Source organism: Epinephelus moara, chromosome 2, assembly GCF_006386435.1.
Source record: "Epinephelus moara isolate mb chromosome 2, YSFRI_EMoa_1.0, whole genome shotgun sequence".
Lineage (NCBI taxonomy): Eukaryota > Metazoa > Chordata > Actinopteri > Perciformes > Serranidae > Epinephelus > Epinephelus moara.
This window is the reverse complement of record NC_065507.1, coordinates 41,109,736-41,129,433: the sequence shown is the minus strand read 5'-3', so window position 1 is coordinate 41,129,433 and position 19,698 is coordinate 41,109,736. Positions and strand designations below refer to the sequence as shown.

The 19,698-nt window shown below is 40.9% G+C and overlaps 1 protein-coding gene across 21 annotated transcripts in view; it reads left to right on the top strand.

Annotated features, from left to right (window-relative positions):
• The window catches only part of myo18ab (myosin XVIIIA b), a 237,305-nt gene that overhangs the window by 65,789 nt on the left and 151,818 nt on the right, over positions 1-19,698 (top strand). For 10 of the 21 annotated variants that reach the window (XM_050055414.1, XM_050055407.1, XM_050055399.1 and 7 more), the window contains 10 exons: positions 2,114-2,248; positions 4,630-4,695; positions 5,362-5,449; positions 5,566-5,672; positions 9,073-9,249; positions 11,290-11,500; positions 12,631-12,773; positions 12,953-13,053; positions 16,504-16,567; positions 17,715-17,859. In XM_050055414.1, the coding sequence (XP_049911371.1) occupies positions 2,114-2,248; positions 4,630-4,695; positions 5,362-5,449; positions 5,566-5,672; positions 9,073-9,249; positions 11,290-11,500; positions 12,631-12,773; positions 12,953-13,053; positions 16,504-16,567; positions 17,715-17,859 (1,237 nt within the window). The remainder of the gene's footprint in view (positions 1-2,113; positions 2,249-4,629; positions 4,696-5,361; positions 5,450-5,565; positions 5,673-9,072; positions 9,250-11,289; positions 11,501-12,630; positions 12,774-12,952; positions 13,054-16,503; positions 16,568-17,714; positions 17,860-19,698) is intronic. The other 11 variants (XM_050055383.1, XM_050055366.1, XM_050055352.1 and 8 more) reach the window with 5 other exon arrangements.

Here is a 19,698-nt window from a genome sequence, read left to right as displayed (position 1 = left end):
ATTTTTATAGGGGCATGTTGTGAACTTGTTTCAAATAGTCTGATCGATTGTAACTGTAAGACTCAGATCATAGCAGTTTCTTTTATCGATGCCGGCATCTTTTTCTGACAGTTGTGCATTGAAAAATAATGACGTCAGACTTATGTATCTACACTGGAAACTTGCAACAAGAAGGAATCATAGAGGGCAGTGGTCCAAGTGTAATTTCATTTCACTAAATAAACAAAAAAAGACAACAGTACTGCTTAAAGGGCCATACATATGCTGAATTTTGAACTGCCCGGAAAAAGCGAGGTTGGGTGCTAGGTGCTACTCTTGTGCCTTTTCTGTGCCAGCTTTCAAAAAACACAAATTTATTAATTTATTGTTTTTAATGTAGATGCGCAGCAGGTGTGCTCAAATGCCAGAGCGACCCCATCACAGTATACACGTGTTCCCGAGAACTTATTTTTCAGGGCAAGATGGGTGTGCCCTGAAATAAAGGGGGCGTACACATGCCACATCTTTAACCACCTGGAAAATACAAGGTTGGATGCTGGGCGCTACTTTTGTGCCTATTCTCTACCAACTTTCTAGGGCGCAGAGGTAAGTTGCATCTGAGATTGCTAAGAGATCATAACCAGCACTGTATCATAGCCTACTTACCAGAAATTCTGAGTGCAGAGCTGATCTTCTTCCAGGCGCTGTTTTGTAAGTGTGTATTAGGCCAAAAATATTGTCCATGGGACAGATGTAAAGCTCTGGCAGCCCTGCACTAAAATGATCAACTTCTTCTCCATAATTATCACAGACTGATATTTACGGAAGAAGGTCAAGATATCAATTGGCAGTGATTGGTTGTTTCTAGTAACATGACATGCACTGCGCGCTGCTGTTTCAAAAGTTGAACTTAGTTTATTTCAGGGCGCAGCCATGGCACCCAAAAAATAGGCACTTGGGAACGCTTGCGCACCGCGACAGCATTGCTCTGGCATTCAAGTACGCCTGCTGCGCATCTACATTGAAAACAATTTGTTTGAGGGTGCAAATAATGCAGCTTGTGTTCTGCCCCAAACAGTGTTCAACTTTTGGAACACAGCAGCGCGGACTGCATGTCATGTGACGAGGACAACTAATTACAACCAGCAGATAATCTTCTCTTCATCCGTAAATATCAGTCTATGACAAATATGGAGAAAATTATGATCATTTTAGTGCAGGGCTGCCAGAGCTTTACATTTGTCCAATAGGCTATGATACGGTGCTTGTCAAGGTTGCTTAGCAACCTCAGACACAACCTGCTGCCACACTCTGGCACAGAAAAAGCACAAGAGAAGCACCCTGTGCCAGACATTGCATTTTCCAGGTATTTAAAGAGTTTGCATGTGTATGGCCACTAAAATGTCTGTAAAATGATAATTTCAAGTAAAGGTGGAAACAACAGTAATATGCTTTTCCTAGGCAACATGGGCTTAAATTTCAGGAATGCCGTGTGTGACACTCAACACACTGCTTCCCAACTGAGCAGCACATCCTTTACCAAGAGTAAATTTTCTTTTATGATAACATTAGTGCTACGCAGGCAGGCTTGGCATAATTTTGACTATCCAGTTGAGAATTTGTTCCAAGTTATCCAACAGTTTTTGCATCGTGTTCAGACTCATAGATAATAAATCAGATTCATTGATGTTGAAAAGCTGCCTACTTTTTTTCCCCACATAGGAAATTGATCAGGAATCAATAAGGGAATCGATAAAGAATCAGACACCATGTTTGGTGAAAGCAACAGTCTGCACCGGCTGCTAATGTGTCACTGGGACAGCTAACAGTAACTTTATACATTTGAACTGATCTGCACTTCCAAAAAACATTGACCTTTGTCACTGTATAGGAATAATTTCCATCCCATGATTACTCATTGCCAAGACATTTCACATGTCCAATACTCTTTCAGTTGTCCATGCTCTTTCTTCCTTGTTTTAATACATTGCATCATCTTCATCCAAAGTTCCATGTTGACCTTGTCTTCTTTTTTCTCCTGTTCTTCCCTTCATTCTCTTCCCCTCTCTCCATACCTCATACATGCTGCTTTTGCTGGTTGTTGTTGTCTGGCTGTGGTTGCTTTGCGGCTAAGCTGGAGCAGACAGTCAGTGTTTCGGCCCCCACCCCTGCGTCCCCACAGCCCCAGGGCCCCCTCCAGGTACCACAGCACTCCAGCCGTCCTCTGGGCCTTCTGGCTGGAGTTTGTACTCGAGTGACTTGTTGGAGTGTAAGGCCTGGAATCCTTCTAACTTTTCCTCCTTTTCCTTGTCTGCAGTATTTCCAACATCTGTATTAGGTTGTGACCAACACAAAAAGCTAAATGGCTGTAAGATTTAATCTGGTCAGCCTCCACACCTGATAGAATAGATAATATGTGGATTTATTTTGTTTTAGCATTGTTAACATGGATTGAATCCAGAACTGCTATTTGAAAAATCAGATTCTTTCTTATTGTAAGCCTTACTGTGAATCCTGGTTGTCATAGCAGGAAGTTTTGTCTCATGGTCTTAATACTTTAAGAGACATTTCATCAAGCTGCAAAGCATGACATTAAAGGAAAACATGGACTTTTACTTAACCAAACTTTAAAAAATGGTCTCAAAGTAACCTCTATCTATGGTGTGGGAACATTAATATCCTACTTACTTAATCTCTGTTTTTCCAGCACAGAGAATGATGTAGGATGTTTTAGCCTAGTTTAAACATTGAAAGAGTATAGGAGTATGTTACTTCTGAGATCTTTGATTGAATGTTGTAACCTAATATGCCAGAAAAAGAAACGCAAGCTCCACACATTGTAGGTTCGCAAGCGCTTAGCTTGGAGCTAAGCCTGATGGGTGGCATAACTGCAAAACAATGCAACAACTCCTTGTTGAGTCATGGATGTATTGGTGATAAGCCTGTTAGCTAACAAGGTACAATGCTTCAAGGGACAGTTTATCCCAAAATCCAAACTACATATTTTTCCTCTTACCTGTGCTATTCATCAATCCAGATTGTTTTGGTGTGAGTTGGTGAATGTTGGCAGGGTTTCCCACACATTCATTTAATTGTGGCAGCCTGCCACAATTAAAACATCTACCGCCATGTTTTGATTTTCTATTTTTGGGGCTGGACCATTCATTAGAAGTGCTGTTGAAATATATATTAAATTCAGTTCAGTTATGTTGTATTTATAAAGCCCAATGTCACAAATAACAACTTGCCTCAGAGGGCTTTACAGCATTTGACATCCCTCTGTCCATTGGACCCTCACAGTGGGTAAGGAAAAACTCCCCAAACAAACCTTTAACGGAGAAAAAAAAGGTAGAAACCTCAGGAAGAGCAACTTCCAGGATGGACAGATGTGCAGTAGATATATATGCTGTTTGGTTATCCACTGTGTCACATTTTCTGAGCACAGAGCATATTCTGGAGAGCAGAACAACAGGGCGCAGTGAAAGTCAAACTTAACTGTCATTGCTTTCAGTTTGCTTTCACTGCTCAGCTCTGATTGGATGGACTGATCAGTTGTCCACCCCACAACCCAAACTCCACAAACTGCTGCTGAGGAAAAAAAAAATCACTCATGAGGAATTTTGCCTGCACTGTGTTCAAGGACCCACAAAAAGCTGACTGATACACAAGGCCACAGAGAAATCATCTAGTTCCGTTATATTGGAGAGAAGGCAGACAACTCTATGGCCGATATCTCCAACACTTGACAACTCACATCAAAACAATCTAGATTGATAAATAGCACTGCAGGTAAGAGGAAAAAGATGTGTTTTTGATTTTGGGGTGAATTTTCCCTTTAAATAAGGTACGTTTTGAGTTGTTAGAAAATGTATTATTTCACCTTGGCAGATCAAGACTAGCAGTTGCTAAATTAGGCTAAACATGTCCAAAATGTATGTTTGTACTAGAAAACTGACTCATGTCATTCTGGGTTTGACAGCAAACCCCAAACCCCAAACCCTAAAATCTGTTTCCAATCATTGATTTATTTTGTCTCCTGATATTTTAGAAACACCATAAAGATGAATTATTCAGTCAAAAGCTTTTTGGCAGGTCTTTCCTTGTTTTGTCATCAACGTGAGGTGCAGTTGGTAACACAATGGCATGATCTATCTCTCATTATGACACATCAGGCTGATCGAAGCAACCTGCATGGGCTTTGCATCTTTTATATTGATGATCAGCATGCATGTCTGGTGTTTCTGCTCTTAAAGAAGTCTTGCGTGAGTGTTGTGTGGCTAATTTTTATGTTGAGGTGCTTCCAGGTGCTGTTTTGTGTCATGATGAATCATTGTTTTTGACCCTAACACTTTTTTGTTGTCATCCGACCGTTTTATTCTATGGGCCATAAATGTTTCACCAGTAAAAGTCTAATATTAAAGCAGATCTGCCATAAAGCCAATGAGTGGCTCATAACAGGTTCTTTTTATAGATGATTATGCTTGTAAACTTGATTTTTCTCTCACAGGTCTGCTGAATAAGTATAACCAACTACGCTTTGTTTAGATGCAATGGTGCTTGCCTTCATCTGCGTGCTTATCTATTTGTGTAACATTTGCTACTCATTTCTAACTGTGACCTTTGACCTCTTAATGCTGGCCCAATCACCAGGGATCAGTGGAAGAGGACCCTTTGGCCCTCCTTCAGGCATCTCATGCTGCAGCTCAGCAGTCTCAGGTGTGGCCTGCACTGTACCAGCTCGTCCCACGGTCCCCCTGCACTGTAGAATGTTGTGCTGTGTTCTGCTCTCTCCCTTTGCTTGCAACAGGCAGTGTGTCTTGTTCACCTTTCCATTAAAATGATTTGAAATCAAGCAGTCACCTTTAAAGACTTCATTGGTTCTTTGGGTTTACATCCAAAAATTTCGCACTATTTTCAGTATTTGCTAAATTCTGACGTGTTTGTGTCATTTTAGTTTTGTGGTTGTGGTGGTCCCTCTTCACTTGTGTCCCATGTATGTTCACTTAGCCGAGGTAATCCCTGGTATTTTTGTTACCAGCATTCACACTGAGCCCCCTTCACACACCCCTGAGGCTTGTTATATTGACATCCATCTGTTTTGAAGTTTCTTACACAGACACACACAAACACATTCTCACACACCACCCTGAAGAAGCAGCAGTGCTTAGTGGACTGTGAGACTTTTGTGTCCATTGTCACCCACTGCATGGTCATCATCTTGCTTTTCCTTCATAACCTTTCAGCATGTGTTGGGATCAGACTGGAAACACTGGTGGTTTCAGAAAGATCCAGTGTGACTGCGAGTGATTCTGTGACATGGCTTGACAATAATAATTTCACTATCCCTGCTGTCTAGTAATTTTTGTCCTTTCTGTCCCCAAGGTGAAGACAGAGGAGCAGATCGCAGCGGAGCAGGCCTGGTATGGATCAGAGAAAGTCTGGCTTGTCCACAAAAATGGGTTCTCCCTGGGTGAGATTAAAGAATAATATAAAATATAATAATAATAATAATCATAATAACAGCTTCCAGCTTAAACATTCCAATATAATTTCATGCTTTGTGTTTCCTGCCTTTTCTCTTCCCAGCCACTGTGGTGAAGACAGAGGCTGCCTCCCTGCCAGAGGGCAAGGTGAAAATCAAATTGGAGGATGATGGGACAATACTGGAGGTGGACGAAGATGACATAGAAAAGGTAAATGGTTAGCTGAAGAGCTAGCCTGGGTCCCCTCCACCTGTCACTTAGTCAGCTGTAGAGAGTCAGGCTGCCACAGAGGGCACTAACAGACAGCAGGAATGAAAAGACAGGTGGAAGAAAGGTCAGATGCGATAGTTGGAAAAGTTTGGCAGTTGTTGACATTTGCGTACTCAGCCATGGTGCTTTTCCAATCAGACATTTCTAAAATCTCTAAAGATGTGTTGACTGGAACAAAAAAACTTCAAAAAACTTAATCTAATTAATTACATGCTCTGTGATTAGTTAATCTAAATTTATAACATACATCAATTTTTGCTGTAAAATAAATTTCAATTCAGATGAAAGTAGATGTCATAGCAAAGCTGCTGGATTTTGGACATAAATGTCCCCTAGGCCTCTACCATCAAAACTGGTCTGCAGTTCGTTGCAGTCCATTTTGGAAGGGAGTTAGTTAGTCGGTCACAGGAAGACTTGCTCAGTTAGCGTCTGAACGCCTGGTCGAGTGTGGCTTAATGAGGCTGGCTGCTAGTGCTAGCATCAGAGGCTGTGCTAGCTTAGACCTCCAGCTTTACTGTTGAATGCTCTGCGTTGAGGTGATATTTCAGTCTTGAATAATCCGATGGTACAAAAATTCCTTACTGCAGAAATTGCAGAGAACGGTGCTCCTATCAGCAGTTCCATCGGGGCATTTCTTAAACGTAAATGTAAATTCCCGGGGCCAAGCAGTGTCGTCTCATCCACCTCATGTGACAAAGGCCTACTTTACACTACATGGTTCAAGTGACCCAATTCCGATTTTTTCCTCTCAAGTGGCACAGATCGAATCTGTAACATGAACATGTAAACAGGAAAAAAACGCATGATATCGGATATTGTCAGATCAGATTCAGGCCTCCTTCATTTTCATTTCATTTCATTTAACCTTTATTTCAACAGGGAGGTCCATTGAGAGCGAGCTGACGCCCTGCATGTAATACATAACACACACAATTACAAAATTACAAGGTACATAAACATGAGAGTACAGAATACAAAAAATACAGTCTTTACAACGTAAAAGTGAAAAAACTAAACATAGTAGATACAGACAAGACTAAAAATAACAGGAGCAAGACTGATCTCTAAGTAAAGCCTCATCAAGGCTGTGAGGTGTACGCTGCTTTTCTTTCTTTCTTTCTTTCTTTCTTTCTTTCTTTCTTTCTTTTTATCTGTCAGCGACATACACTCCTAACACAGGACGGGTTGTTTTTATTGACTGGGTTGATTATTCAGCCATATTGATGCGCGGATCGGCTCTGAAGTTACCTTTTAAATTATGTGGAGCAGTGCCAGCTTTCCAGGTGATTTATTCTTTAACGATTAACTTCAGATATTTAAAGTTAGTCCTTAAAATTGCTTTCAGTAATGTAAACATTTCCATGCGTGCAGTAATGTCACTGTAGCAAATACCGTGGGACATTTACACAGTGGTCAAGAGTGCTGAACCGGAAGTGTCGCAAAAAAAAAGGGGAAGCTGGCTGCGTTCTGTTTTGCCTCCGTGTCTCCGTGAAAAATAAGGTGAATAGAACATGTAAACAGCAATCAAGAAAACTCGCATATAGGCAACAAATCGGAATTGGGCATCAAGACATGGTAGTGTAAAGGCAGCCAAAGCCACTGTAGCCTTCAGTGACACACCGGGTCAAAGAGCACTACAGAATGTGATTAATCAGTGTTAATGTTTTATCGCATTCTTTTTTCTTTGATTAATAATCGACATGAACATGTCATTTTGACAGTCCTACTTTCATGTCATTAAGACTTTGACAGTGGGGTGTCAGTGGCTTAGTGGATAGAGCACGTGCCCCATGCTGTCCCCTCTGTCTCTCTTCAGGCCACACTATCCTATCCATTATAGGCAAAAATGCCAAAAAAAAATCTTAAAAAAGATTTTGACGGTGTGGCTCTAACCATCAGTACCCAGAGGACAAAAAAAGTGACAAAGTAATTTGTAATGATGTGATTGACCTCCCAGTTTAATGGTCATCTAAAAATCTACAGAATCACTATAAGTGTACTTAAAAAAAAGAGGAGAGAACATAGGGAAAAGGCTGCTTTACAGGTGTAGGATGAAAGCTATAGGCATGCAGAATACTGGTTTTGTCAGTGGACAGTACACCTAAAGACATAAGCACCATCGGATCTTATTAAATTTACAGATAAGTTTGGTGATTGGTGATATTCTGTTAACAAATCTCATGTACAGAGTCAAACCAACACTAAATGCATCTACTAATATGTGTGTATCAAATCCTGAAACATCTTCTTCCTTTGTCATTACTTTACAATATTACTCTCTGAGTATTGTGTTACAGAGTTACACGTGTTACTTTTTACGCTACGTTTGTGTTACATTTACAAAATGAGCTCAGAAGAACTGATGTGGATGAGGGTCATATTGTTTCACTGCAGCTAATCAAAGCACAGAAGCTACAGTTTCTTACAGTTCATTTCAAATCCAGTGCCCATTAATGCATTCACATACAGTGGTTACCACTTTGTATTAAAATCTCCTGCTTATGTTAATAATAGCGTGATGATATAGCACAATTAAAGGGATAGTGCACCCAAAAATGAAAATTCAACGGAATATGATATGCAACGGAAAAAATGCATATCAGAACTGAACTAAACCGTACTGGACTGCTCGATGGAAACTGGGCTTAACAGTGCCAGTGGACTTTAAGCTGTGTTTTCACCAAACACTTTCTGTATAGTATTTTTATAACCCATACAGACATGTCCCTAAACCCAAGATCTGTTTAGCTTTCCATTGCAGACAGTACTCTTAAATGTAGGTAGGGTTCTTATCAGATGGTAAATGTCATGTCTGCTCCATCCGGTTCTCACTGTATTTCCTCTTCACTGACAATACAGGTGATTGTCTGTGCCTCACTGATCGTCCACGGAATGGGTTGCTTGCCAACATTTTTAGAACAAGAAATCCAAGACTTGAGTGTTTAGAGTCTCTGTCACAATTGATGGGATATTCAAAAATAGCAGGTTTTTGTATTGGGTCCTTGGAGAGCAAGAGTGATGATTGTCTCTCGACCAAAAAAAAGGACTGCAGTGTTTCTAGCTCCACCTTTTAGTATCAGATCAGCGTGCGAGGTACCTCAACAGAGGGGTGATGAAAAAATGGGATGAATGGAACAGTACTGTTGGTACCATCCACAACTTTTGACAATGGAAACGCAAAAATAAATGTTCTAATGTGGAATAACTGAACCAAACCTGACTGCTTGGTGGAAATGAAGCCAATAGTCCAGGCGTGTTAAAAAATTCTGTATGTAGTTAGCCACCTCTGTGACACTAGTTGAATGCCATCATGGTTAACTCTGTCTCTCTCTGTGTGCAGGCCAATCCTCCATCATACAACCGATCAGAGGACCTGGCTTCACTGCTCTATCTGAATGAATCCAGTGTGATGCACTGCCTGAGGCAGCGCTTTGGAGGCAACCTCATCCACACCTACGCTGGACCCAATATGGTGGTCATCAACCCCCTTAGTACACCCTCCATGTACTCTGAGAAGGTAAGTTTTAGACGGATGACGGGAGTCAGTTAATATTGCTGTTATAGCAGCATTCTGTTTTAATGTCCATGGTTTTGGAATGACATGTTAAACAATCACATTTGGGTGCAAGGATGCAGTGATGAAGGGATTTCACTGTTGAGTGCACTCTATGGTGCATTATTTTTCTGTAAACAGTGGTTGTACAGTGAGGAAGATTAAGCAAATACCTGCCGGCAGACTGCAGGCAGAGCCAAAACAAACCCAGTGCACCAGGTAAAAAGCTGTGCAGAAACAAGTTCAGGTAGCAAAGTAACACATGCTGTCACAAGAATAACTCCCCTCATTCATGTTTGAGGGGAGCTAAAAGGAGAAAAGGCAAAAAGGAACATTGCACCATTTATAAATAAATGCTCACCAGAACGGCAGGAAATGCTCTAGATTTCTGTCTTTCTTTTTTTTTTTTCAAACAAACAAACAAACAAACAAAAGTGAATAACAGACAGAATTTTCTCAGACCACATGTAAAATTAGATTAATTATTTATAATAGATTCTTAAAATTGATAAAAAAAAATTGATAAAAAAAATACTTATCACCCTAACCCTTACCCTCTAAATAAAATTGCTAATGTGATTTTATAAATCTATGTTGTGAAATAAATTATTGCATTAAAATTGTGAAATCAGGATTTTTCCTCTGTCTATAACTGTACCTTCATCCCTGTTTATGAGTCCATGTTGTGTGAATAACACAAGCAGTCCATTTATATTAGCGTAAAAATTCAAGCCCAAAAACCTTAACTTTGCCTCATTAAAGCTGATCTGTTGTTCAACTCCTGGGGGTCATCAGAAAAGTTGCTCATAGCTCAAATGGAAAACATGAAAATAGTAAGGAATCAAGAACACACGGCATCATTCAGGCAGTTTTACAGTTTAATCAGGGCTCTTCCCGACTCAGAATTATCATATATTGCCCCTCTCTAAAACTGTGTCATCTTTGTCATTTAAAAAGCAACAATATACCTAATGATAGCCTAACAATAAATGTTATTTATAAAGCACTAAAGTCAGGATGAATGAACTAAGTTGCAAAATCAACGAAAAAATAGTGGTAATACACTCTGTCGAGCCACTGTTAATCACCGCAGGGGAAATTCCTTCATCGCAACAGCCCTAGACTAATACTTTGGTACATTTCAAAAAGGGCTGTACCCGATTCAGACTTATGTCAGTCAAATCAGATTCAGCCATTTAATACATATATTTTATGATTCTTTTTTTTTTTCATGTAATGTTTAAAAGTTTGAGTGGGGCTCAGCAGGACTTTCAGTGTGACAGCAGCATTGATGTAATATAGTAAACAAGCTAACAGTGCTGACGGCGGATTGGAAATGTGCAACATTTTTTGACCCTAGATATCAAACAAAATTCTGGGACTGTATTAAGAATCTGTGAGAAGTTAATTCACCGCCTCCAAGCAGAAGAGAGAAGATAATGTCATCTCGGAGCCACATGGTGGAAAGTTTCTCCTCCTCTGTGCTGCTGAATCACGTCCACAGCTGACTGTACCAAAGAGAAGCGTGAAAGTCAAAAGCGCTCACTCCACAGCAAAATCTGGGGACCAGAATGTGCCCAGAAGTACACTGCACAGCACATTGATTAGCCAAAAAAAAGAGACTGCTTGACTTGAAACACAGTCAGTTGAGGGATCTTCAACTGATAATTCAAATCTCTGCCTTTCAAGGGGCAGCCCTAAATTTATTGCTATTTTAAATTCCCAGGTTTTCTAGGGTGTTTGAGAACTGTTTTTAAATTCTATCTGGCATTGAACACCTAAAAGTTGTCTTAATCATATGTTGATAAAGCTTGCAGACATTCTGTTGAGCACAATGATTATCACCAATATTGAATAACTGGCAGAAAGGTAGGGGTGAAGGTGAGGGTGGCAGCTCTTTGGTGGTGGCTCTTATTTTAATCCCTCTCTGCATTTGTGTTTGTCCTTCTTTTGTGCCCTCCTCCCCTCTCCTTTGCTGTGTGTATCTTTTTCCTCCTCCATAAGGTGATGCACATGTTCAAAGGCTGTCGGCGTGAGGACACGGCACCTCATATCTACTCTGTGGCCCAGACTGCATACCGCAACCTGCTCACCACCCGGCAGGATCAGTCCATCGTGCTGCTGGGCAAGTCAGGCAGCGGCAAAACCACAAACTGCCAGCACCTGGTCCAGTACCTCGTCTCCATCGCTGGCAGCACAGGCAAAATCTTCTCTGGTGAGCCTGCAGACAGAAGATAGGGCAACAGATTCATCACAAAAATTCATGAATAGATACAAGAGATAAATAAGTGGACTGATAGTAGGCTGTACAAGATCTCTGACATGTAGTTACACAGGACATTCATTTAAATTTGTACATTGTTGTATCAGAACCGTGAATGCCTTGTCCTTGAATTTATTATGGACCCAACTTTCTAAACTTAAAGGTCCAGTGTGTAGGATTCAAGGAGATATAGTGGTAGAAATGGATCACAATTTAATAAGTATGTATTCTTCAGGGTATAATCACCTGAAAATAAGAATTGATGTGTTTTTGTAACCTTAGAATAAGCCATTTATATCTACATAAGGAGCAGGTCCCAGAATGGACAAACCAAACACTAGCTCTAGATAGGGCCATCTGTTTTTTCATTTTACCATTGGCCACAGTAGTTAACAGCACCTGTGCAACAAGAGCGTAAAACAATTAAAAGAAATGCTGATTTGTTTTACCTTGAACCTGTTTTTTCAGTGTTTTTACTGGTTTAAATAACCAAATATGTCTGTTTTGGAGAGGAAGAGACCTCTAAGGATAATTCAGCTCCCAGTGAAAACCTCTTGAACAATGAACACTGAAGGAATTATATCCAGGAGAAGTTCAATTTGGTTGCATCTAGCAATCCTCAGTGGTAGATGCCACTAAATCCCCCTAAATTTTACACACCGTTCCTTTAACTTTCCAAAAAAAATAAAAAAAATAATCCATTGCAGTAAATAAAGCAACAGTTTATTTACTTTATTAGGAGGTAAAACTGAAACTTGTCATACCAAAAAATGTCACTTAAAATCCCTCATTTTACAGAAAGACTGTGTGTGCTCAACTATGGCAAGCACAGTGGACTTAGTCATTGTTTCTTGATATCTCAGCTGGTTCTCACCCCCGTTTGCTCAGCAATATTACATTTTACAGTATGTATGTGACAAAGAGGTTTTCTACCTGGAAGGTAGTGTAAACAAACATGATTCGCTCTATTCACTCACAGACATCAAAATGCAGAACACATTTCTGGATTCTCATTCAAAAGTTAATACTGATCCCCTAGAGCAAATGATGAGATACATTTTTACATTTTCTTGGTGACACAGCTGAGAAGTGGCAGGCGGTCTACACCATCCTGGAGGCTTTTGGCAACAGCTCCACCTCTATGAACACCAACGCCAGCCGCTTCTCCCACGTAGTGTCCCTCGACTTCGACCAGGCTGGGCAGGTGGCCTCCGCCTCCATCCAGGTAATACACACTTAATACTCACAATGGAAACAGGTGTAAACAGGTGTAATTTCAACTTAAAATGTGGTAAACCCAAAGAAACAATTGAAGAGATGAAGGTTTGGAGAACAAAACAGAGTCTGTGCTGTGCTGAGTGTTACCCTAACAGAAGTGTCTGACTCGTGTTATCTCCTGCTCAGACCATGCTGCTGGAGAAACTGAGGGTGAGCAGACGACCTGAGGCAGAGTCGACCTTCAACGTCTTTTACTACATGATGGCCGGAGCCGACAGCAGCCTGAGGTGACTCCTCAAACACTTCTTTGTCAACACAACAGCAGCATTTGGGCGGCAGTAGCTCAGTCCATAGGGACTTGGGTTGGGAACTGGAGGGTCGCCTGTTCAAGTCCCCATCCGGACCAAATATGGAGTGTCGACTGGTGGCTGGAGAGGGGCCAGGTCACCTCCTGGGCACTGCCGAAGTGCCCCTGAGCAAGGCACCGAACCCCCCAACCTCTCGGGGCGCCTGACCAAGGCAGCCTCAGGGGGATTAATGAAGTATAATGAAATATAAAAAAGTATATAAGTATATAAAATTAAAAAAAAAAAAAAAATTAAAAATTAAATTAAATTTGAATAGCATTACTATGAAGTATTCAAATATGTCTTTTTTCCCCTTATAACTATTTTTTGTGGTATTTGATTACAAAAGGGGATTACAAGTTTAGTTTAATGATTTTGGTTTTTAAATTGGTCTCCAATTCCAGGGAAATTTGTTGAGATCATTTTAATTCTGTTTTGGGCATCACAACTCATCAGAGCAAGGTGGAACAAGTCTGTTGTGGTTGTTCCAGGCCAGCTTGAAAGAAGGAGGCAGTGTGCATCTACTGCTAGCTAACATTACAGCTCAGCCGTAGAGGACGCCATTAATGTTTACATCTCATGCTGTAACGAGCATGAGCCTCTTGTCAATGAGTAGATGCACGCTTCGTTCTGCGCAGTAATACAGTGGTGGGAGTCGTTCAGTAGAAAAAAAATAGTTCCTATGCAAAACTGCTCACAACAAGGTCTGTAAATTATTTTGAGGAGCCAGGTCATGATTTCTGTAAAGAGACATTGCTGATGAGTTTTTTCAAATGTATTTTTTTGGTGCTTTGAGCACCACAAACTAGTGCCATCTAGTTCTATTTTATTGGAGAAAAGGCGGCCATTTCTACGGCCGATATCTCTAGCACTCAGCAACTCACACCAAAAATATCTAGTTTGATAAATAGTACTGCAGGTAAGAGGAAAAAATATGTATTTTTGATTTTGAGATGAAATGTCCCTTTAGAATTATTTTAAACATGTTTGATATAATCTGATATAATTACCATGAGAAATGATACCTACACTGGCCAGTAAACATAAAAACATATAAAATGGTCAGAAAGCAATGTTCTGTGAGTGAGTTTCAAGTCAGAGCCACAGCTAAACTAGCCTGGTGAAACCATCCTGATCTCGCGAGCTCATATTCTATTTCGCGCCGCAGATCAGCCTGGCCATGCAATCATAAAGGCACATTCTGGCATCGGTTAAAGCTTAACGGGCCAATCACAACTGTGATCATCAGAATAGGAGGGACAAGGAACAGATTGAATGCATTTTGTAAACAACCAACATGCGTACTGATTTTGAAACTGCTATGGTAAATGTGTTGAACGAAATGGAATGTATATTTTCTTTAAAAGCATAACAAACGGCTGCACTGAAAGCTTTTCTTGAAAAAAAGGATGTGTTTGTCCTTCGTCCTTCCTACTGAAAGCTTTTCTTGAAAAAAAGGATGTGTTTGTCCTTCGTCCTTCCTACGGGGTTTGGTAAAAGTTTAATTTACCAACTGGCTCCGTTGATCGGGAAAAAGATGGGACTCAGTGAAAACCCAGTGGCTATTGTTGTTTCTCCGCCTGTTGCTCTCATGGATGAGCAGGTCAGGGAAGCGACCAAGCTGGGAATCACAGCCATGCAACTCGGAGTCCACAGTGAGGAGGAAATCCACAAAGACGGCAACACTCTTTCCCAGACATCAGGCTCGTTCGAGATGAGCCACGCCTGCGCAGATTCGATCACCGGCGATCGGTGCACAATGCATGGCGGTTAGTTTTGTGTCCGACTGCGCTGTAGTTGCTCTCCACCGACTGCACCGCCTGGCTCTCACCTGATCTAACACCTGATTGGTTCAGATGTTGACTCAACAATATGACGTTTTAGATAAACTACTCCTTTTTGGTTGAATTTCACAGATTAAGATTTAATTTCTCTGATTTGAGGTGAACAGAAAGCATGTTGTGACTGATGAAGTTTAGTCGTCACAGACTGAATACATTCATCATAAACTATACAGAGTCTACTGTATATTAACACTGGACTTTTTTAATTATTGAAGTATTTAACATCACAGAGACTTGTGGTCAATGGAATGTGAAGATTCTTAAAATAACATCAGATGTGAAGCCCTGACTGTATCTGACTGAGCCTTAATGAAAGCTGTTGTCTTGTATTTTTTTTCCTCTGAAAGTATGAACCTTATAGTCAAGCACTGTTTATTTAGCCCCTGTAGGCTAGTTGAGGGGACGGGTCAAACTGATATGATGCTGATTTACAGGAGAGTTCATGTCAAATGGAGGATAAACCATGAACATAAACTACAGATCACCTATAAAGCGTTTTAATAAATTAATCTATCATAATTAAAACAACTGGAGACTGAAAACAAACTGATATATGGGTCTGATCACTTTTTTAATGAATTGACATCATTCCAGACAAGATGTAAGTGTGTCTGTGACTTCCTGTACGGACTGAAGGCTGCTGGGAACTGTCCGACTTCACCGCAGCTTTTTGTCACCGCCCCCCGCTGCGGCCGCCTGCTCTCGTCTACTTTCCAGGCGAGGCGCAGTTCATCTCGAACGGGCCTGCTATCACAGCTCATCTCCGCTGCAGCTTGCTGGTTTGTTTACAGTGGCATTGTGCTAGCCTACATCACACGTTTCGTTGAGTCTGATTGGTTTTCCGTCTTTCCAATTGCATGAAGGGGCACTTTGAGCAACAGCCGTTGATACCGCCCCTCGGGAATAGAGGAAATGTACACTCCAGCTGTGTCCCAATTCAGGGTCTGCATCCTTAGAAGGACGCGGCCTACGCAGCCCTCGCGTTTTGCAAATTGGGTCTGGCAACGCCAGGCTACAGCTAAACCTCACTCTGGTGAAATTCATTCTTTTACAGCTCTCTCTGCACACCTTTCATGTTTCCAGTGTCTCCTGAGTCAGATTTTCCTCCAAATTTAAAGGTTTTCAAGGGTTTCTTTCTCTATCATGAAAATGTATGTGTGAATTATCAGGGCAAACCGTTTTTTTTTTTTTTTTTTGGATGTCCATTTCTTTTTTGGTACAGTACCACTCAAGATTTTAGGTTGTCGCAGGATTTGGAGGATTTTTTACTCAATGCAACTGTGTCTGAAATCACTTCCTTGTTCACCTACTCCCTCTTCTCTATATAAATAACACTAGTGGTTTACTTATAGAGCAGTGAAATGAGATGCCGGCTTTTGAATCATTATCATTTTGCATCACAAATGTTTGGTACTGTGGGATAAACTAAGTCAAAAGACTGTTGTTGAAATTCATGAGACTTTAAAACCACACACAACAACATCCAGAGGTGTGAGCATTTCACTAGCTGATCTCAGTACCCTCTGTCTTTCCTCCTCTCCTCCAGAACGGAGCTGCACTTCAACCACCTGGCTGAGAACAGTGCTTTTGGGATCCTACCACAGACTAAGGTAATCACACTGGGTGGTCCAGCTGAAATGTGTCTGTTTTTAGGCTTTCATTTCCTAGTTTCTTTATGCTTTATATCATATATGCCTCATGTTATAGCCCCATATTAATATTTGAAAGTAAGAAAAAATCATATTAACATATACATAAATTAGTTTTAGGGATGCTAGGATTGTGAAATTCTGGGCTGATATTTATGTTAAAAATGACAAATTGGCAGATAGCTGATACCAGTGTTTTCTTTTTCTTTTTTCCTCTCCCCTTTTGTGCCAGGAAATCAAATAAATCTTCATTATTAAAAAAGAAAAGCAATAAAAATAACTGACCTGTTTTAATAGTCATTCGGGGCTCATTAATTGAACGACCACAAATCCATCCATCCATCCATCCATCCATCCATCCATCCATCCATCCATCCATCCGTACATTTTCTGTCAATACTTGTTCTGTTGTCCCCTGGACAATGGGACGACAGGATGCTGCAAGTCTGGAGTCTTGCTTTATAACCTAATAATGTGAAACAACAGAAAAACATTGGCCATGGGGTGCCCAGTAGCTCAGTGGGTATGGCGGGCGCCTCATGTACAAAGGCAGTGTCTTTGCTGCAGCAGCCGCGGATTCAATTTCAGTCCAAGGCACTTTGCTGCATGATACCCCCCCCCCCCCCCCCCCCCTTTCATGTTTCAAATCATAACTGTCATTGAAGGCAAAAAAAACCCAAAATGTTTTTTAAAAAAAAGGTCAGAAAAACATCAGCCACTGCCATCAATGAATGTCATCTTATTTGCAGATAGGCTGTTGGCAGTCAGCTTGGCTAATATCAGCCAATACTGATGCTAATGAATCTGTGCATCCCAACTAATTTTCTTTACATGAAAAATGTTACTGAGATGGTTCCTTTTTCAGCAGTTGGGACTAAGAAATGTACTGGGCAGGACAGGTGACAAATAAACTTTGGCAACACTGTTTCTAACATATCTTCAGCATTTTTGTACTTCAGTTTCTTGTCATTTATCAGCTAACCTATAAGCAGATCCTGATGTATCTGCTGTAAGCTAATATTTCTCAGTCAGACTCTAACCTGTGGGGTGTTTAATGATGAAATAAATGTATTTAAGTAGCTGTTTGATGTGATCATTTTGTCTCCAGCCTGAGGACAAGCAGCGAGCCTCGCAGCAGTTCACCAAGCTGCAGGCAGCCATGAAGGTGCTGGGGATCTCTGCTGAAGAGCAGAAGGCCCTCTGGCTCATCCTGGGGGCTGTGTACCACTTGGGGGCTGCAGGGGCAACTAAAGGTAGGGACTCCCAACTGACTGACTTCAAATACATCAAATCTGGAGTACATCGCATCTCTGCAAGACTGTTCATTGCTTATACTGATCGTTGCATGATGAGAAGATAGACATCAAAATCCTGCATGTGTCCCTGAGTCTGTGCTTTTAGTGCTCTACAGCAGCACTGTGGCATTTATTATCTTGCCGAGATATTTTAAAGGGTGAGAGGTCAAATCATAAAAATGGGACATTGAGAAGCAAACATTGAAAGGAAAACAGCAAATCATATACAAAAATATTAAGGCCACATCCACACTAATTCGTTTTTTTTTTAAAGCAGCATTTTGAAGTGAAAACGATCTCTGTACACACAAGCGTCTTAGCACAGTTTCAGAATTAACCTCTGTCTGTACTAACATGTTTGAAAACGCATATCACATGACCAGGCACACTAGGTGTGCAAGTGTCAGTGCAAACAGGAAGCTGACAGTCTACTCCGTGGTTGGCTGCTTGGTTACAAAAAAAACCCTACAGAGATGGTGAAAAGTAAGACGAGATTTCTTTGCTTGGACCAACAACAAGGGGGAACTTAAGAGATGGCAGAAATAGACTGGGAGTCGTTGCAAACCAAATACAATGGCATGTTCGAGTGGAACCTTAAGCATTATTCGACGCTGGGGCAAGCCTTGGTGATAGGAAAGAAGTACCCACACAAGAAGGATGAAATGACAAAACGTATGTAGACCGGGCTACCATGTTTTGGCTTGACACATGACTGATGAGATCCAGCCAGGAAGCAAACGTGGGTGTCTGTGTCATCGTTTTCAAAAGTCTCCATTTCCACAACCCCAGAGTTTTCAAACTAAGACATGGTCAGCAGGGTTTTCAAAGCTCTCCATTTTAGGGGTTCCAATACGCCACAGTAGTGTGGACACTGCAAAAATGTAGCAACAGTTCTGCGTTTCATAATGAGAACGTATTAGTGTGGATGCAGCCTTATTGAGTAAGGTGAATCCTTCAGAGGAGCTACAGGCCAGGCTGGACTGGCTCCTCTTTCATAAATGAGAAAAAAATATTTGTTCTTATCTTGTAATGCTGAATAAGACCAGTGACCCAACCTCCAAAACACTTTGTTCATTCCTTTAACAAAACTGATAACAAAGACTAATCTTGGTTTGTCAGTTGAGTGTGTATGTGACACCCGTTTCTGTAATAGACTAAGGAGATGCACGTCTTTAAAACAACATGCAACAGTACATGCATGTCCTCTCCTTTGCCTTTCTCTAAAATACATCCTAGAAGCACCTCTTGTTTTAATCTCCTCTCTTGGCCCATGCTCAGTATAACTGGAGGACTGATGTCACTCACTGTGTCACATCCTCTTTCATTACAATGCCTCAGTGTTTTTCCTATGGAATTGAAATGGAAGGGAAAGACCAAAAGCACTTTGAAATCAATTCTTTCTGTTGCTGCAAGGCTTTTGATTAGTATCAGGAAAAATGTCGGCCTCAAAGTCTGATGTGGGAAAGGCTGGGTGTTCAGTGTATGACAGACAGATGAAGACAGATAAGCAAACACTGTAGTCACAGACAGGTGAGTGCAATAATGACCTTTCAGCTCAGTGCTCTACTTCAGGGTCAGAACTGGCCAGTTCTGAGAACAGTATATGCAGGGGATAAAGAGTATTGTGAACACCTGCGAAACATAGGATGTCAGCCAGCTTAATAGCAATACAATATGCTAGGGATGCACCGAAATGAAAATTTGTGGCCGAAGCCGAATAATATTAAACGCTTGGCCGAATACCGAGTACCAAATACCAAATGCCGTTTTTTTATTAGTTTTCATTAGTTTTTGCAG